The sequence below is a fragment of the Lissotriton vulgaris genome, unplaced genomic scaffold (genome assembly GCF_964263255.1).
Source record: "Lissotriton vulgaris unplaced genomic scaffold, aLisVul1.2 SCAFFOLD_4399, whole genome shotgun sequence".
Taxonomy (NCBI): domain Eukaryota; kingdom Metazoa; phylum Chordata; class Amphibia; order Caudata; family Salamandridae; genus Lissotriton; species Lissotriton vulgaris.
Genome location: NW_028249369.1, coordinates 110,926 through 127,752, shown reverse-complemented (window position 1 = coordinate 127,752; position 16,827 = coordinate 110,926). Strand labels below are relative to the sequence as shown.

Genomic DNA, 16,827 nt, shown 5'->3' with positions numbered 1-16,827 from the left:
TTTCTTTCTCAGCCATTGCCTTAAAAGAAGTTAGGTTTTGAGAGTGATGAGTAAAATATTTTCTTTGCATCTTACAGATACAAAGAATAAAACAGCCCTTATGAGAGATCAGCGACACTGTGCCTGATCTCGAAACGCGTCGGCACTTTCATAGGGTGGAATAAAATGTCATCTCTACGATACTAGGACCGGCTGGTCCAGTATTGATTTGTTTAAGAGCCATTCATTTGCTTATAATTCCCCCTTGATTGGTTTTTCCTATTTTTCTCATTTTTTGATTGTAATGTTTGTTCTAATGTTGTTTGTGATGTATTCTTAGTTTTTTGTAATGTTTGATGCAAGAAATTTTATTTTTGTACTGTGTAAACAATCTGTTTTTATGTATGTACAAAGTATATATAGGTGTGTAAATATTTAATGTATTGTTGTTTTCTGTCATATAGCTTGTCATAACTTGAAAAAGATAATAAACATTGACACTAAGTAGGATGTCGAGGGGGATCGCAATAAATTGATCTTTTCCCTCCTAATAAGCTTGTAGAGATTTTGTGGTCCGGGCAATTTGTGTTATATAGGCTGTTATAAGACAGCATGGGAGAGCCGGCAGGTTTATCACCGAGGGGTAAGGGAGGCGTAGTGTGCATTCCATCACCCGGTTTAGGGTTGCTAGGCTGACTTACCCCTACTTTACCCCCTTCGTGACTTGAATACTGCTTTTTGGGCCAGAATCCCAACTCAGAGTGCAAGCTTTGGCTGAATTTGACAGGACATGTTTTCTGCATTCTCTGGGGCATTCTACCCCCTTGGATCTTCATCAGCCCAGGGGACTCAGTTTTCCACCCCGCATCATGCCAGGAGGGGCAGGTGCTGTTGGCTGCCTCCGTAGGGGGGGGCTTCCTTGACTTTGGTATGTATTCACTTGTTCTGGACCTAATTGTGTACCCTAATTTGAATCCACACTATAGTAGGCAAAAAAGAAACCCACCAACATTCTCACCGGCAATAGTCCTAAAAGCTCCAAGCTAAAACCAGCAGAGGCAGCTGGGGTGACTCAATATAACATAACACTCGGTGACATTAACTCTTAAATGAGGAGGTTGAGTCCCTACTGGGGGGCAAAAAGCTGAAGGCCACAACAAGAGGGATCCAGCAAGTAGAATTTCTCCCATTTTTCATGCCACACCAAAAAGATTCCAGCTATGCATAAGATGAAGCCGGCAACTCCATCTCTCAGCCTACCCACAGAGTCTTTGAGGGACAATGTATTGAGTACTTACTCTCACATAAGTGTTGATAGTGTTGCTGTACAGTTAGAGCCTGTGCAATTTACACAAACAGTTTTTCACCTGTAGCTGGTTGCCAGCCTTGTTCTGGTCAGAGTGCGAGCAAACCTTGCAGTGATAAAGTGGGAATCTAGTGACTGCTCTCTTGGTGGGTGCAAGGGAGGGGTTAGCAGGCCCTTTAGCAACTACTCAACTAATGGCCATTATCAGAAGCCTTCAGAATGAAATCTTTGAACTGAAAGCCCAAGTAGCAACATTGATGGGAGATATAGAGAAACTAAAATGTAACGACCCCTCAGTAAAATCAGGGAATGGTATTGTCCCGATTAATGTTCCCAATAGCACTTACACCTCACTAAACAATGACCGTAACAAGCCTAAGACTGCTGGAGACTTGATTTCACAGAGCTGAGTCCAAAAGCCCCTTCTACAGCCTGTCCTACCATCTCGCTTTAGTCCTACCCCAACATTGAGGCCATGGGGAGATGCCCCTTACAGGGCAAGAGATTCACAGCCTAGTGGCAGATCATGTATAATAAATCAGGTCACCCACGATACACCTACGCAATTCACACAAACCCCAAATAAGAGGTGCCCCAATCAAGAGGGTCGTTGCAAGGAAATATTGACCCCAAATAGTGTCTACTTTGTAAACGTGCCTGCATTGAGAGAGGGGGGTAGGTAGTACTCGCTTAAAAATAAATGGCTACACTTGATTAGATATATTAACAGCTGTTACTCAATAATCCACACAGACATTATTAGTGCAAGCAGATTTATTGGACAATCTGTCCAAACTGGTGATTATACTGAGCTAAGGCTGAGAGATAGACATTCAGTTGAGGGATTGGTGGGACTTGGTTTGCGGAAATCTCTCCCTCCAAACTCCCATGTTCAGTTGAAACTAGAACCACCGTTCCTAAACCCTTTTACCCTGCATTTTTCCCCTTCTGATAGGGATCAACTGGGGACTTCAATGGTGGACTGAGAGAAACCCAGGCTCTTCTTTACTACAACTAGCAGGGCCTGGGTGGCACCAGTCAAAGCAGTTATCCCCGACAGAAGCAAGAGGGGGCTGCGTTTCACCTGCCCTAGAAGAAGCTTCCCCATTTAATGGCCAGCCCCAGAAATCAATTACAATTCACATAAGCATTAGTATCTTATCCTGGAATGTTGCAGGTTTAAACCACAAGGCAGGAGATCTGGACTGATGTGGCTACATGGATCGTTTAGATATCTGTCTATTACAGGAGAAGTGGTGTCTGGAACCCGTCCACAGGGCAGGTTATCTGAATGTTTCTATTCCTGCCCATCACACTGGGAAGGGTTGTCACTCGGGTGGCCTTATTATATGGGTCAGGACGTCATTGTTTGTGGGCCTACTTTACTTAATCTAAATTCCCCAGATATCTTGGGCTTTGCCCTCATGAACAAGGATGGGTGGTTAACCCACATGTATAAGATTTATAATCGTGTGACCAGAGTTGCAAGAGAGACTACTACCCTGAAGCAATTCATGTCCCTCAGCGGGGATTTCAACAATAATGATGCCCTAGTTAATGCAGGGGACTTTAAAACAACTTTTGAGCCTATAGACACTAAGGACAACTCTCCAATTGAGGTTGAGTATGGCTAATGGGGCATTCCTGCCCTAGTGATTACTCCAGGGAAGCAGCGCAGAGACGCTGCTAACCAGCTGCTGGCCTTGACCTTATGATATGGACTCCGTACCTTTAATGGCTGCACGAGATCTGATCCCCAAGCCCGGCATACTTTTAACTGCCCAGGATCCTCAAGTAGAATTGACCATGCCCTTGTCTCTTTGCCTTTATGAGGTTCAAAATGGACTTGATGGTGATCAACAGACAGGACGGCGACCATAATGCATTACATTGCATTATGAAGGACTTCACAGTGCCATGAGGCCCCTGCCATATTACTCAGCAGAAACATAAGGCCTGTTAGAAATAGATGCACCTTGAAGTGGGCTAGAGTGCCAACCACACCTGGGATTCTGGCCCTTATTAAATGTGCACTTAATTCCACTCTGAAGGGTATGGACATCAGAGACCAAGATGGGAATAGAAGCATTGCTATCTCTGATATCCATGGTGCCTTTTTAATAATGTATTACCTGCCCCCTCCAGGATGCTGAGAAAGCTAATTCTTTTGCCAAAAGCAATCCATCTTGGTATATTAAAGAATGTAGGGGGTTACAAAAACTGAACTGCTGATTCCGTTTAAATGTGGCAGAGAGATTTGTCAAGGTAAAAAAGGGCAAAATAAAAAAAGACACCCAGGCGCCAGCTTGTCGGTCCTGGGACTCAACCTCTGGGACCATTTTTTGATGCAGGGTAGACAGAGGATGATAAAAAAAATCTGGGGTCTGGTGGCTAATGGAGACCAGCATTGAAAAGATTATTTAAATAATGTTATCAGCCAAAAGTATGGTGACAGTATTTTACCGACCTTTATAATACTCCAGGCGATGGCCATCAATCTTTTATGATCGGGCAGATTTATAGGATCCAAAAACCTTAACTGACCTGCATATAGAATCAGCTGCCACTAGGGATGCCATCAATAGTATCTTGCAAGGTAAAGTGGCAGGCCCTGATGGGATACCGGGGGACCTTTTTTTAAGCTGACATAGAGAGCTGGACCCTACACTTAAATAAACTTGCAAATGCAATAGTGGAAGGCGCGCAGATTCCCATCTCCTGGAAAGCAGCCAACATCGTCCCAATCAACAAGAAGGGCTCTGAGGGCTCACCTCTAAAATATAGACCAATTAATCTTATTTATGTGTCACCAAAAATATACCGTAGGCAGATTTTAAATGCCCTTGAAACCTGGATTGATGGTGCAGCCGTTTTGTGGACCTGGGTTCAGAAAAAAACACCATAGACCAGGTTTTCAGATTTCTGTCAATCGCATGGAAAACTGTGGTTATTCAGAAAGCCCATCTCTATGTAATATTTGGAGATTTAAAAATTGCCTTTGATTTACTTCCCCGCAGTAGCTTGTGGGGAGCATTCGGGCAGATGGGTATCCCTCATACTCTGCTGGATTCGTACACATGATGATACACATGCACAAGTAAGATGGGGACAGCAAGGCGACCTGAAGGAGTGCATTAGAGTAGCATACATGCCAACATTTTAGAAGGGAAAGGGGAGATTTTTTTAAAACAATCGGAAGTATTCTCCCATTGACTTCTATTGAGGCCTGACTCTGGTTATCATGTACTGGAACTAAATTAAAATAAAGTTTTTTTTACCTTACCTGTCAGGAGCACAGAGAAAGAGATATTGCAGATAAGGAGAGAGCTTGAAAAAAATGTTATGCACTGTCCTGAAGGAGCAGGTTACTGGCAGTGTGTACTATGAGTCGCACAAGACGGTCCCTTGTCTGCAGAATCCTGAGGAGGAGTCATATTGTTTGCGTACAGGAATCGGGAGGGTGGAGACTAGCACTGAAATCGGTATTCTCCCGTCGGAACCGGGAGGGTTGGCATGTACAGCAGGTGTGTGATCTCGCCCTACGCTCTTTCCCTTGTATATAAATGGCACAGTGAAAGTGAGGGCCTATTGTAGGAGCTACACCCTAATACTTGCAGACATTAAAGTACTGATACTCTTCTTCGCGGCTGACACTTTGTTAGTCTCCATTTTGGGAAAAACCAAATTCATGTATATTTATCCACTCAAAATGTTTAGAGGCTCTATTAAATCATTGAGCACTGCTTGGAGAGGGTACGTGGCTTTGACTATTTAGGCATCAGATTGATTTTCAACTTGTCCTCCTCGGCCCAAATTAGAAAGAGTGCTCTAAACTTGTCCCATCATGCATTCGGGGTGTCCAAGCTGTACAATTCTTCTTACACAAAATAGATTTCTTCGGTCTTACTCACCTTTCAGACAAATGCAGTAGCTAGCATCCTTTACAATGCTGAACTATGGGGCCTGGTTGACACCATTCCACTGGCCAGGGCTGAAATGTTTTTTCTTTTTCACAGAGCACCCCTATGTTACTTTTAAGGTGGGACATGGGCAGGAACCCCATCAGGGACAAAGCTAAATTATGCCCAATCTTGTACTGGTGATGATTGAGGAACACCCATGCCTTGGCAAATTACCTGTGTGCCTTTAGGGAATTGTAGAACTGGGTAAAGGCAGGAAGATCAAGAGTGTGGCGAGTTTTAATTCCTCTCTTTCATCTTTGGGCTGTGATGAGTTTTGGAGTTCAGATCTCCACAAGATTTCTAGAACTTGAAAACACCTAAAGAAAGTTTTCTGTGAGCATACTTGGACTGAAGAAGAAAGAAGACCTAATTTGGGCCCTGGCTCCTCAAAGTTAATGGACATCAAAAATAGCAGCGGGTTTCAGAATGCCCTAGATTTCATTACAGACCCCTTACCTAAGCAGCTGTTCGATAAGTTATGACATGATACTCTTCCTCTTAAGAATCTCACCAAGAACTTGAAGGCTGTTATCAAACATAGCTCTGTATGCCCTGCAGTGGCGGCTGGTGACATTTGAAAGTGGCGGGGCGGACCAAGCATGTATGCAGCTAATTATTCTATCACACGCTACACCCTAGCCTGGCCTTTGCATGAAGGGATTTTTCACTTAACCTTGGCCATGCTGGTGTTCTAGGGTTTCACGGGGCCCTACTATTACTATTCTTTCTTGCATGAAGCACTTCATCCGTTATACACCGCAGACTATGGATTGCATATCTTGTCTGTGGTATATTTCACGATATCTTTCTTCTGTCCCTTTTACTGGTCATATTCTTTGGTACATAGTACTTTTGTACACTTTTTACTGTTCAGGGTATCTAATGTAGAATTTGCCCTGCCCTCTGTCAATCAACTTCATCAGGGTTATTAATTCCATCCACGTGTAGCATGGATGTTGTGCGTGGCTGAGTGCAACCACTGTATGTGCAGTAGGTGCGCTGATTGTATATGCTACATGAGTACAAGTGTAAGTGCTTCATAAATCTGGGCCTAAGTATACATTACTGTTCATGCACTTGCGTTGCACGGTTGCCTTCAGGACGACAACTTTATGCACGAGGCATCACTTCAATATAGAGTTCAGAATGCATTTTTTTATTAAAGCCCTCTCTGCCCAGGGATGTCACAACACACAACACCCGAAGGTAGGTGCATCAAGAGGCCCAGGGCTGCGCGGAAGCGCTGAAGGCTCCTGCTCTGTGCTCGTGTTTGAGGGCAGCTGGAGGTCAGGTAAGCCCTGCTGGGGCTCCTGCTCTTCTTATCCAGGGCCCTGTCAGTGCGTGGTTGAGATAGAGACTATCTGCTCCCAGCCTCTGCCTACGCCTGTGTGCCTCGGACTGGCAGAGCCCCCTTCCTCAGCACAGCCCTCAGAGAAGAGCTCCACTGCTCCCTCCCAAGAGGCCACCAAGCAAGGCACCCCTTTGAGGGCCCATCAGGCTCGGCAGGTGTAGCTTGAAGAGAGATAGATAGTGACAACACACTCCCTTGATTGATACTCGAATAAACATTTGTCTCTAGCAGCACACATAAACAAGCACGCTCAGGGCACACGCACAGAGTGTATAATGGTTTGGTACCTATTTATTTTGCACTGATTCTCATCACAACTTTCTTGTGCACTTTTAAGGTGGAGTTCGTATAGTGGCTCTCCTAGTTCTCTCCTGTTGAGGGGCGAAAGATAATGCCGTGATCTTGGAGGGCCTGTGGGGCGTCGTGTTCAATTGCGGCCGGCATAACAGGCGGGTTGGGGGAGAAGGAGTGGAATAGTGTTAGTCCGTGGGGGAGGGGGTATGGGGGAGGCAGGAGGTGTTTGTTTAATTAAAAAACGAAAACATGAGTAAAATAATGTAAAACAACTTACCGTCCTGCGCCTCAGCTTCTAGATGGGTCCACCGTTGTCTAGGAGAGGGTGTTAGCATACCCGTGGAGGGTATATCGCAGGTCCCGCCTTTACTCATTCAATATTACATACTTAGCTGGGCATGCTTATCCCTAAAACAATTTTCACACATTTTTCCCCGGCACCTCTGACACCTGCGCCAGATGTAATACCCCGGGGCAGGCCCGAAACACATTCTGTGGGATTGTCCACAGCTGCTAACATATTGGACCACTATTCTGGATGGGTCCTCCCGGTGTCCTGCTTTTTCCAAATTGAATTCCTGGCTGCATCGTCATCAGGCAGCTTCCCTCCATCCCATCTGCCAATCACCAGTGTTCTGATTGGTGAGGCCGCACCTCATACATAGAGAACAGGGAGAGTGGGTGGTGTTTCTTGAGGGCAGGGGGGAGTGGCTTGCCCACTGTTGTTCATACTGACTGTTTGGGCGGCCTCATACTATAATATGTTCAGTGAGCCTACCGTGTCAGCATGAAGTGTTTAAATGTTCTCTTCTTTGTAGGCTCAAACACCTTTGCTCTCTTTAGAACCTCAACTAATGATAATTCCAAGTGAAGGCCTAATTTGTGCTTTGTGGGACTTAGTAGGTTTCCCCATTTGATTGGTGTGGTTACATGCATTTGTATGAGAGACCTTTTGCAACATACGTAAATGTGCTGCAAGGCGAAATGCGCGTTTTACACTTTTGAATGTTCTGGCTTGTATTTGTATTATTGATCTCATTTTGTATATCTGCTTATGATTTGTGTATACTGAACTTTATATATTCATGATTTTTATTGGTTTATATGTGCGTTTATTGTTTTTACCAAGATAATGCTTATTGATGATTTAACAACTTTTAATGTTTGTGCAGTGTTGAGTTAACACCAGCCCAGTGCTGCTGTTTACCAGGGGGCCGCATGAAAGATAAGGACGGCTGCATTTGGCTTCCCGGCCGTACTTTAAGTATCACTGGTCTATACCTATGACATTGCCTTCTAAAATCATTGCCATCATCCTTTGTTTTGAAATATGGGTATGTCTGGGATATTACAGGTGTTGTCAGGACTTCCTGAGTGATCCAGAGTACACCATCAAGGGGTTTGGGAGACATCCTGGCTGGAGCGGTCAGACCCACTACCAGCCGTCATTCAGGTAAGTGTGCCATGTAGTGTTGTAAACTATTGATTTCCAAATGGTGCATGTTAGATCTGGGGGTCTCTAGTTATCAGAGGTAGGTACCAATGTCCAAATAGGGACCCTTGCTTTCAGTCAGGGTAAGGGGGATACACTCTTTAGATGGCCGACTGGTAGGAGCTCTGTGAAGGAGCTCCATGCACTTGGGATCCCTTAATCTGAAAATCCCCTTCAGTGCTAGCTTCGAACGATACGAAACTGAACAACAACCAAGCGTAACAGGATCATTATACAGGACTGGGAAGAATTGAAGCCGTAAAAAGACACTCACCATGATTTCAAATCCGCACAGGCAGAGCAGACCCTCACATCTGGCAATCGAGGCGTGACAGTGAAGGTAGACGATCCTCGGAAGATACGGATCGGTGGAGGCTGAGAGCTCGCCCCCATCGGCTCACGGGTGGTCTCTGGAGGGAGCGGATGTGGCAGATCCCGCCGACCCGTTCTCGCCCGGCAGCCGCACGCTATTAACAGCCATACACCGAAAAGCATATGAGACTAGCAGCGGCTGAGACGCTGGGAGCTGCCCCCGCCTGAGGGGACCGCATTGCTCACGTCTGCTCTCACGCCGGTCCTCGAATGTGCTGAAGCGGTTGGAATGTAGCTGAAGCACAGCAAGGGACCGCGACCATAGAGGCATTGGGGAGCTAAGCAGCAACTCAAAATAGGATAAGGCTGCTGTCGAGCCCCCCCGTCCGTTTTGGAACAACGCCGAGAGCGCTCACATGGACTGCTTACAGAAACTCACCCGCAAACACTTCCACACTTATGACGGAGCTCACAGGCACACACACTTATACCATCTCCTACCCCCCAAACTCTCAAAAAACGCAGCCAAACGCTTCAAACACAATCTTATAAAACATCATCCTGAAACACCCATAGCGAATCCCTATTTCTCAACACACAACGGACACACAACTAATGATATCATCCTCTACACGAAGCGAAGAGCGCAATGGAGAAATGCATTTCTAACCCTATTTACACTCTCCACCACCAGGAAAATACCACATGGTCTAGTTATCTATATCGCCCCTCCCAACTTTTCCAAGCGACGGCAACCATTACTATTTATAATAATGGAACCATCCTCATGCAATCTACAGGTCGTAATCTAAGCCTCCTAGACAACATCTTCCCAATCATCAAGGAGCAAGTGTCTAAACCCCATAAGGCCACTCAAGCCACCCCTTCCGCTAATACTCATCATACCACTCGTCCTATCCTTACTGACAACAACGCTACTTCTTTCCGTCCTTCAACCGCCAACATATGTCAAGCCACCACACCAAACCCCCAATTCAACATAGCTGAAGCTACCTACGCACCCCCAGCAAACACTGTTCACACACCGTCATCCTTAACTCTACCCACACCTTCAGACCAGCCATCCTCCCCACCAGACCACTTAACACACACATTCACACCTACAACACCCCTAACTTCCCCGCACACATTAGCCCCACACCACACCACACAACAAGCCAGTCCCCAGCACCTACATCTATACCCTCTACACAGACACACTCCCCACTCGTAGTCACACCCACATCCCACCCTTCACACACACTCTCACCCGCAGCATCCCTCCCATCCACCAGACCCCACTTATAGCCACCCTTACAGCCCACCTAACACACACACTCCCACCCTCAGCACACATCCCATCCACACTCACACACTCAACAAACTATACACCAGGCCAGACCCCACTGCATGCATCCAAACCCGTATCCAAACCCGCACCCATAAAACAACCACATACCACACGCCCACCTGCACATAACCCCAGACTTTATGAGATCATATTTTCATTGAACCAAATCAAAGAAGAACTCCAAGCTCTCAATGATCGTTTATGAAAACAACCACACACATTAGTCCCACACCACACACCAAGCCAGTCCACAGCGCCTACATCTATACCCTCTACACATACACACTCCCCACTCGTAGCCACCCCCACAGCCCACCCTTCACACACACTCTCACCCGCAGCATCCCTCCCATCCACACTCACACACACAACTAACCATACACCAGACCAGACCCCACTTATAGCTACTGCTACACTCACACACTCACACTCACACACTCAACAAACTATACACCAGGCCAGACTGCATGCATCCAAACCCGTATCCAAACCCACACCCATAACACAACCACATACCACACGCCCACCCGCACATAACTCCAGACTTGATGAGATAATATTTTTTTTATTTTTTTTTTTTAGGAATTTGTGGTTTATTTTAACAACTGGATTTCTTTACACGTCCAAATTACTTCAACTCCTTTACTGCCAAACCGGGAGGCAGGGACTGCTTCAGCTTCTCTGCCTTTTCCTTGTCTGTGATGACCAATGTGTACAAGTACTTGCTGCAGCGCACCTTGAACTTCACATTGTCCTTGTTCTTCTTGATTTTCACAGATTTAGCGTCTTTTCTCCTGGCTGTCAGCAGGAAGTCTTTGATCTCTTCGATTTTGCGAGGCATGGCTGGGAGTTAGTGCTGACCAGGACCTGCCAGCGATCCACCAAATCAAAGAAGTACTCCAAGCTCTCAACAATCGTTTAGCGAAACAACCATCGGGTTTTAGAGCAACTAGACACCCCAAAATCAGCCAGCCCGGAAACCAAATTTCCACTAACATGAATCCCTACTGTCCCAACTGGTCCTCAGTCCCCTCCTACAACAATTCATCTCGACCATTCAGAAGCACCAATCTGCTCTCAGAGAGCGAATTATTCTCCCTGGTGAGTTCATACGATCCCGTTCCTGTGAAGCCTACCATATCTGCAGCATCAATAATTCCTACTATCCCCCCAAATCCCCATAGGACCACTAAACTAAACACCAGAGGCGTCACAAACAACTACCTTAGAAGAATCCCTATCACTCAGGAACCCTCTTCAACCATCAGCACGCCCAAACTCAAATGTATTCTCCTAAACTGCAGATCGGCCGCTCGACATGCAGCGGACATAGCTGACCTCATCCTCACACATGAGCCAGACCTGATAATGCTAACTGAAACCTGGCTAAAAGAATCCTCCACACCAATCATTGACATTTTAGTTCCACCCTATGACAACATCATCAGACTAGTCAGAGCTATAGCCGACAATTCGGGTGGAGCCATAGCCTGCATACATCGTAGTAATATCTCGGTAAGCAGAGCCATATCCCCTTTATTCCAGTCATGCGAATGCATGTGCCTTAACATCACTAGCAAGGGTAAACCGGTCTACTCTCTGCATATCATTTATCACCCACCAGGGGAGAACCTCGCCTTCACCGAACACTTCAATGACGTGGTATCATCATACATGGGTCGACAAAATACCCAAATATTCCTCAAAGACTTCAATCTCCATTGGAAGGATCCTAATGATGTTACAGTCTTAAGAATTTCCTTACTGACCTAGACTTAACGCAATTCAGCAACATCCCAACTTGCGACAAAGGATCGATTATGGACTTATTAATCTCTAAAACAGGCTCAGCTAGAGTCGATCCTACCCTGCGACTGGTCAGACCATCACATCATCACTTTCACCATTAAGGAAAAGGTGAAAACGAACTCAGCCCAATCCACAAGACCAAAAGTGTGGAAAAGAGACCTGAAAAAATGTAATCCCAGCACCGTGCCGTCCTCCTGTTCCAACCTACTGCTGCCTCCCACAGGAACTTCCACAGTACACGAGCTCACCAACCACTACCTCTCGACCATGACATCAATAATAGACGAGGTAGCATCTCTGCAACTAAAAAGAGTCTCTCTGAAAGATTCTAAACCTTGGTATAACGGTATACTCAACGAGGACAGGCGCTCTCTCAGAACTGCAGAACGGGTCTGGAGATCAACACCATCTACCAATCACCTCAAGATTTTCAGGACAAAGAGAAATGCATATATACACAAGATCAAGCGCACCAAAGCCGATTTTTTTCAGCCTTCAACTTGACCAGGCAAGAAACCGTCCCAAAATACTATTTGATCTGATCAAAACCCAATCTAAGGAGGCACCTAATCGTCCACAAGATATTGAATGCTCGCAGCCAAACTGTGAAGAATTCTCCACCTTTTTCACCTTGAAGACTGACACCATCAAGAACGACCTCCTAAAGGTTCTAACCTTATACGCGAGAGCAAATACACTAACCTCTCCTGCGCCCAGATCCATGCCATGCCAACCCCCATCAAAGTCCAATCCTTAAAAAAAAAATGCAAACTGGTCATCATTTTCCTCCTACTCCGAAGATGCTCTAGGCAAAATTCTCAGTGCATTGAACCCAGCCAACCACTCTTCTGACCCGCTTCCGGCAAACGCAGTCAAAGACCTTACTCCACTGCTTCTACCTCTCTGGTCCAAGATCATAAACAGTTCTCTTCAACAAGGATGCATCCCAGATACCCTCAAAGTAGGCCAGGTTTCACCCATTCTAAAGAAGCCCATGGCAGACCCCACGGACCTAAACAACTATCGCCCAATCTCCAATATCCCCACCCTAGCCAAGCTGCTGGAAAAATGTGTGCATATACAGCTAATACTTGACCAAAATAGACCCTGTTTACTCATCCTACTTGACCTGTCCTCAGCCTTTGATACAGTCAAGCACGAGAACCTGTTAGACCTCTTGAAACACAGAATGGATCTATCTGGGGCAGTGCTAAGATGGTTCACTTAATTTCTCCATAATCGGACACAACAATTCAAAGTCAAGAACAACCTGTCCAAGCCCGTCCCTGTAAACTTGGGGGTAATGCAAGGATCAGCACTACCTCCAACACTGTTTAATCTCTTCCTGGAACCTCTAAAAGAAATTCTTCAAACCTCTAACGTGCAGTATTACATGTATGCAGATGATACACAGCTATACCTCAAGATATGCACCCTAGAGGACATCAAACTACTTAACACAGCTCTTAGGAACACCCAAACTTGGCTGGCAGAAAATCATCTTAAACGCCCTGAAGACGGAATTTATATTAATAGCCCGATGTCTCAGAACCCGAAAATGCAAGTGGATCAAACATATCACAGCGTTCAACGTACAACCTACCATTGTGGACTCTGCGAAGTCACTTGGAATAACTTTAGACAGTAACCTCAACATGCAAAAACATATCAGCAATGTTAAAAAGGGAGCTAACTTCCAGATAAACACATTGAGGAAACTAAAACCCTTGTTACCACACAATGACTTTAAGCAGGCAGTACAAGCCCTGGTTATACCAAGAGTGGAATAGTAGTGTCTCCCTTTGTGGACTACCCAAAACATCATCTGCACCTCTTAGAGCTTCAATTAACGCCGCAGCAGGACTCATAACTGGATCTAAACGTAGCTCCCACATCTCCCTGGACCTTCAATCCCCGAGCTGGCTACCCCTATATGTGAGAATTCAGCTGAAAATTGTGTGCAGGATGTACAGAGCCTTACATCAAAAGACACCCAGTTACCTGGCACAGAAACTGACGATCTCTGGTGGGTCCAGATCCTCAAGAAATGCGGAAAAATTACTACTGAAACCACAAAAATTCCTTAAGAAAAAAACCTATAACAGATCCTTTTCTGGGATGGCACCCAGAATTTGGAATGCCTTACCCCCAGAAATCAGGCTTAACCAGTCCATGTCTGCTTTTAAAAAGGAAGTTAAATCCATCCTCATGGCCAAATACACATGAGTATGGTCTGCTGAATCACTGTGTTCAAATGCATTCGCGCTCCCAACCAAAAGACACTTTTTGATGTTAAACATAACTATACTGTTTTTTATTATATTCTTTGTACTTTTGTTTTGGATCTGCTCATACCAACTTTGATGTTCTTTAGTATATTCAATGTACATTTGTTTGGATCTACTCTTATGTCCTGTATAAGTAACTGTTTGTATAGCGCTCTGATATCTGCTAGGATCTTGTTCGCGCTTTATAAAACTTTCAAAATAAATAAATAATTAAATAAGATAACCCCTGCACACCCCCTTGGTAGATTGACACGAGCAGACAGGTATATCAAAGGCAATGTGTAAAGTATTTGTACCAACACTCACAGTAACACAGGGAAAACACCACAAACGGACTCCACACCAGTCTATAAAAATAAAGTTATTTAATGTAAACTACACAAGACCAAAATTACAAAAATCCAACATACACAGTTCAAGAATATGATTTTCGAAGAGTTGTAGGGTTTGCGTTAAAATAATCCACAGTTGCATCACGTTTAGCCAAAAGTACCTTTAGATATGAGAAAAGTTCCAAAGTGAAAGCTACAGCGTGGAAAAACAAGCAATGCATCACTCCTGAGACCCTTGGGAGGTGATGCAACAGCCCCGGTGGACGCAGCGGACGTGTTGCGACGACACTGGTCTGTATGAGGAGGGAGGGGATACCTTGTATGGATTCCGGTGCGCAGGTTTCGTAGGAAGCGTCTCGCAAGGTGCGATGCGACGATATTTTGGATGGCGACAATCTCAGGTGTGGCGGCGATGAGCAGCGTCGATCTTCTCCTCTCGCGGCCCCTCGATGCGATGGCTGTGCGACAACACTCGCAGTGACGTGATGCGGTCTGCAAGCAAGCGGTGTGGCGATCTCACCCAGCGACGACAGGCTCTGCGACGGTACTTGCAGCAATGGTAATATTCTTACACCGGAGAGATGCGTTCCCCAAGCGGAGGATGCGTCGGTTTCTTGCAGCGGCAACAGGCGCTGCGACGATCTCGATCTTCACGGCAGCGGGAATTTCTTCACACTGTCAGGGATGCGCTGCGCAAGCGAGTGATACGTGAGAATTTGCTTATTGTTTTAGTTTCTCCTTGTCCAGCTTCCCAAACAACAGGTACAACTTCCAGAGGCACCACAACTGGACCAAGCACTCTAGGAAGGACAGAACCTCTCAGTAGAGTTCAGGGGGAAGCTGGGAGTGAAGTCCTTTTGTTCCTGGGACTTCTTAACAAGGAGCCAGCTCTACTCAGGTCCTTGGAGATCTCTTTAAGCAGTGGGACACAGCACAAGTCCTTCCCCTCTCCTTGGCAGCAACTCAACTGCAGGTCAGCCCACAAGTACACAGCAGGACAGTCCTTCCTCTTCAGTCTTTCAGCTTTGTCCTTGGCAGAGGTTCCTTCTTGATTCCAGGATGATCTAAAGTTCAGTGGTCTGGGGTCCTGTACTTATACCCCAAAAAGTCTTTGTTCCCTTTGTGCGGAAGGGCTCTGAAACCAATCCAAAGCAGTTCTGGAGCACTCTGTTTACATGACTCCTTCTTACCTTTCACAGTGCAGAGCAGAAAGATCAGAGGCGCCACAGGAGGTGGAGCCAGCATTGTCGAGGGAAAGCACAGCCCTGGTGCACTTTGTTGACATGATTCTGTCCCTCCTTTCACAGTGCAGGGCAGAGACATCATACACACCACAGGGGTAGAGCCAGCATTGTGGGGGGCAGGAACAGTCCTATTCGGGTCCCAGGTGCAACTCCTCCCTCCCATCTAGATGCACATCTCTCTATTTACCACTGGGCAGACTCATACTGTCTCCTGGAATCTCCCAGCCCTGTATCTCACAAATCAGACAGTCAAATTACAAACAGCCAAAGGCACACAGAAAGGTCAGACAAGAAAGCAGCCACTTTCTAAAAGTGCCGCTTTTAAACACAGGATTTAAACACAATCCTTCCTAAAAGATGTGTTATTAAATTCTGAGTTCAGGGATCCCAGACTTCAATTTTCTCTCTTGCTCCTATGGGAAGGTAAACATTATAAACATCATTCCTCATTATAGCCTATGGGCAAGATAGCCTTTCAATAGTGAAAAAAGAAAATGGCTGTAATACACTACCAGGACATGTCACCCACACTAGTACATGCTCTACCTTTCACATACACTGCACCCTGCCCAGGCGGGTACCTTGGGCCTTCCATAGGGGTGTCCAATGTGTACAGAAAAGGAAGGGACACTGGTTAGGTCAGCATGGTAGTTAGCAACTGCACACAGGCACTGTGGTGGCAGGCCTGAGACACCATTTTAGGGCTACTCCTGTGGGTGGCACAATCAGTGCTGCAGGTCCACTAGTAGCATTTGAATCACCAGCCCAGGCACACTCAGTGCACTTTACTATGGACTTCCTGGTAAAACAAATATGCCAATCATGGATAACCAATCACAATAACAATTTATACAGAGAGCATATGCACTTTAGCACTGATTAGCAGTGGTAAAGTGTCCAGAATCCTATTGCCAACAACCACAGGTCAGGAAAAACAAGGGAGGAAGAAGCAGAACATTTGGGGATAACCCTGAAAAAAGGGCCTTTTCCAACAGTGCACAATAACAAAATCCTTGTGAAAGGATATTAGCAGATATTGCCAGTTTTTTGTATCTTTAGAAGTTGATGTGCAATATGTTCCCAATGTAATCAGCGATGTCTGTTAAT

The 16,827-nt window shown here is 45.6% G+C and overlaps 1 protein-coding gene across 1 annotated transcript; it reads right to left on the bottom strand.

The window, feature by feature from the left end:
- Positions 1-10,632: 10,632 nt before the first annotated feature.
- LOC147663584 (large ribosomal subunit protein eL38) lies at positions 10,633-10,922 on the bottom strand. Its single transcript, XM_086950343.1, has one exon. It carries the CDS (start codon positions 10,886-10,888, stop codon positions 10,676-10,678), a length of 213 nt encoding a protein of 70 aa, XP_086806469.1. The 5' UTR covers positions 10,889-10,922; the 3' UTR covers positions 10,633-10,675.
- Between the last annotated feature and the right edge of the window lie 5,905 nt (positions 10,923-16,827).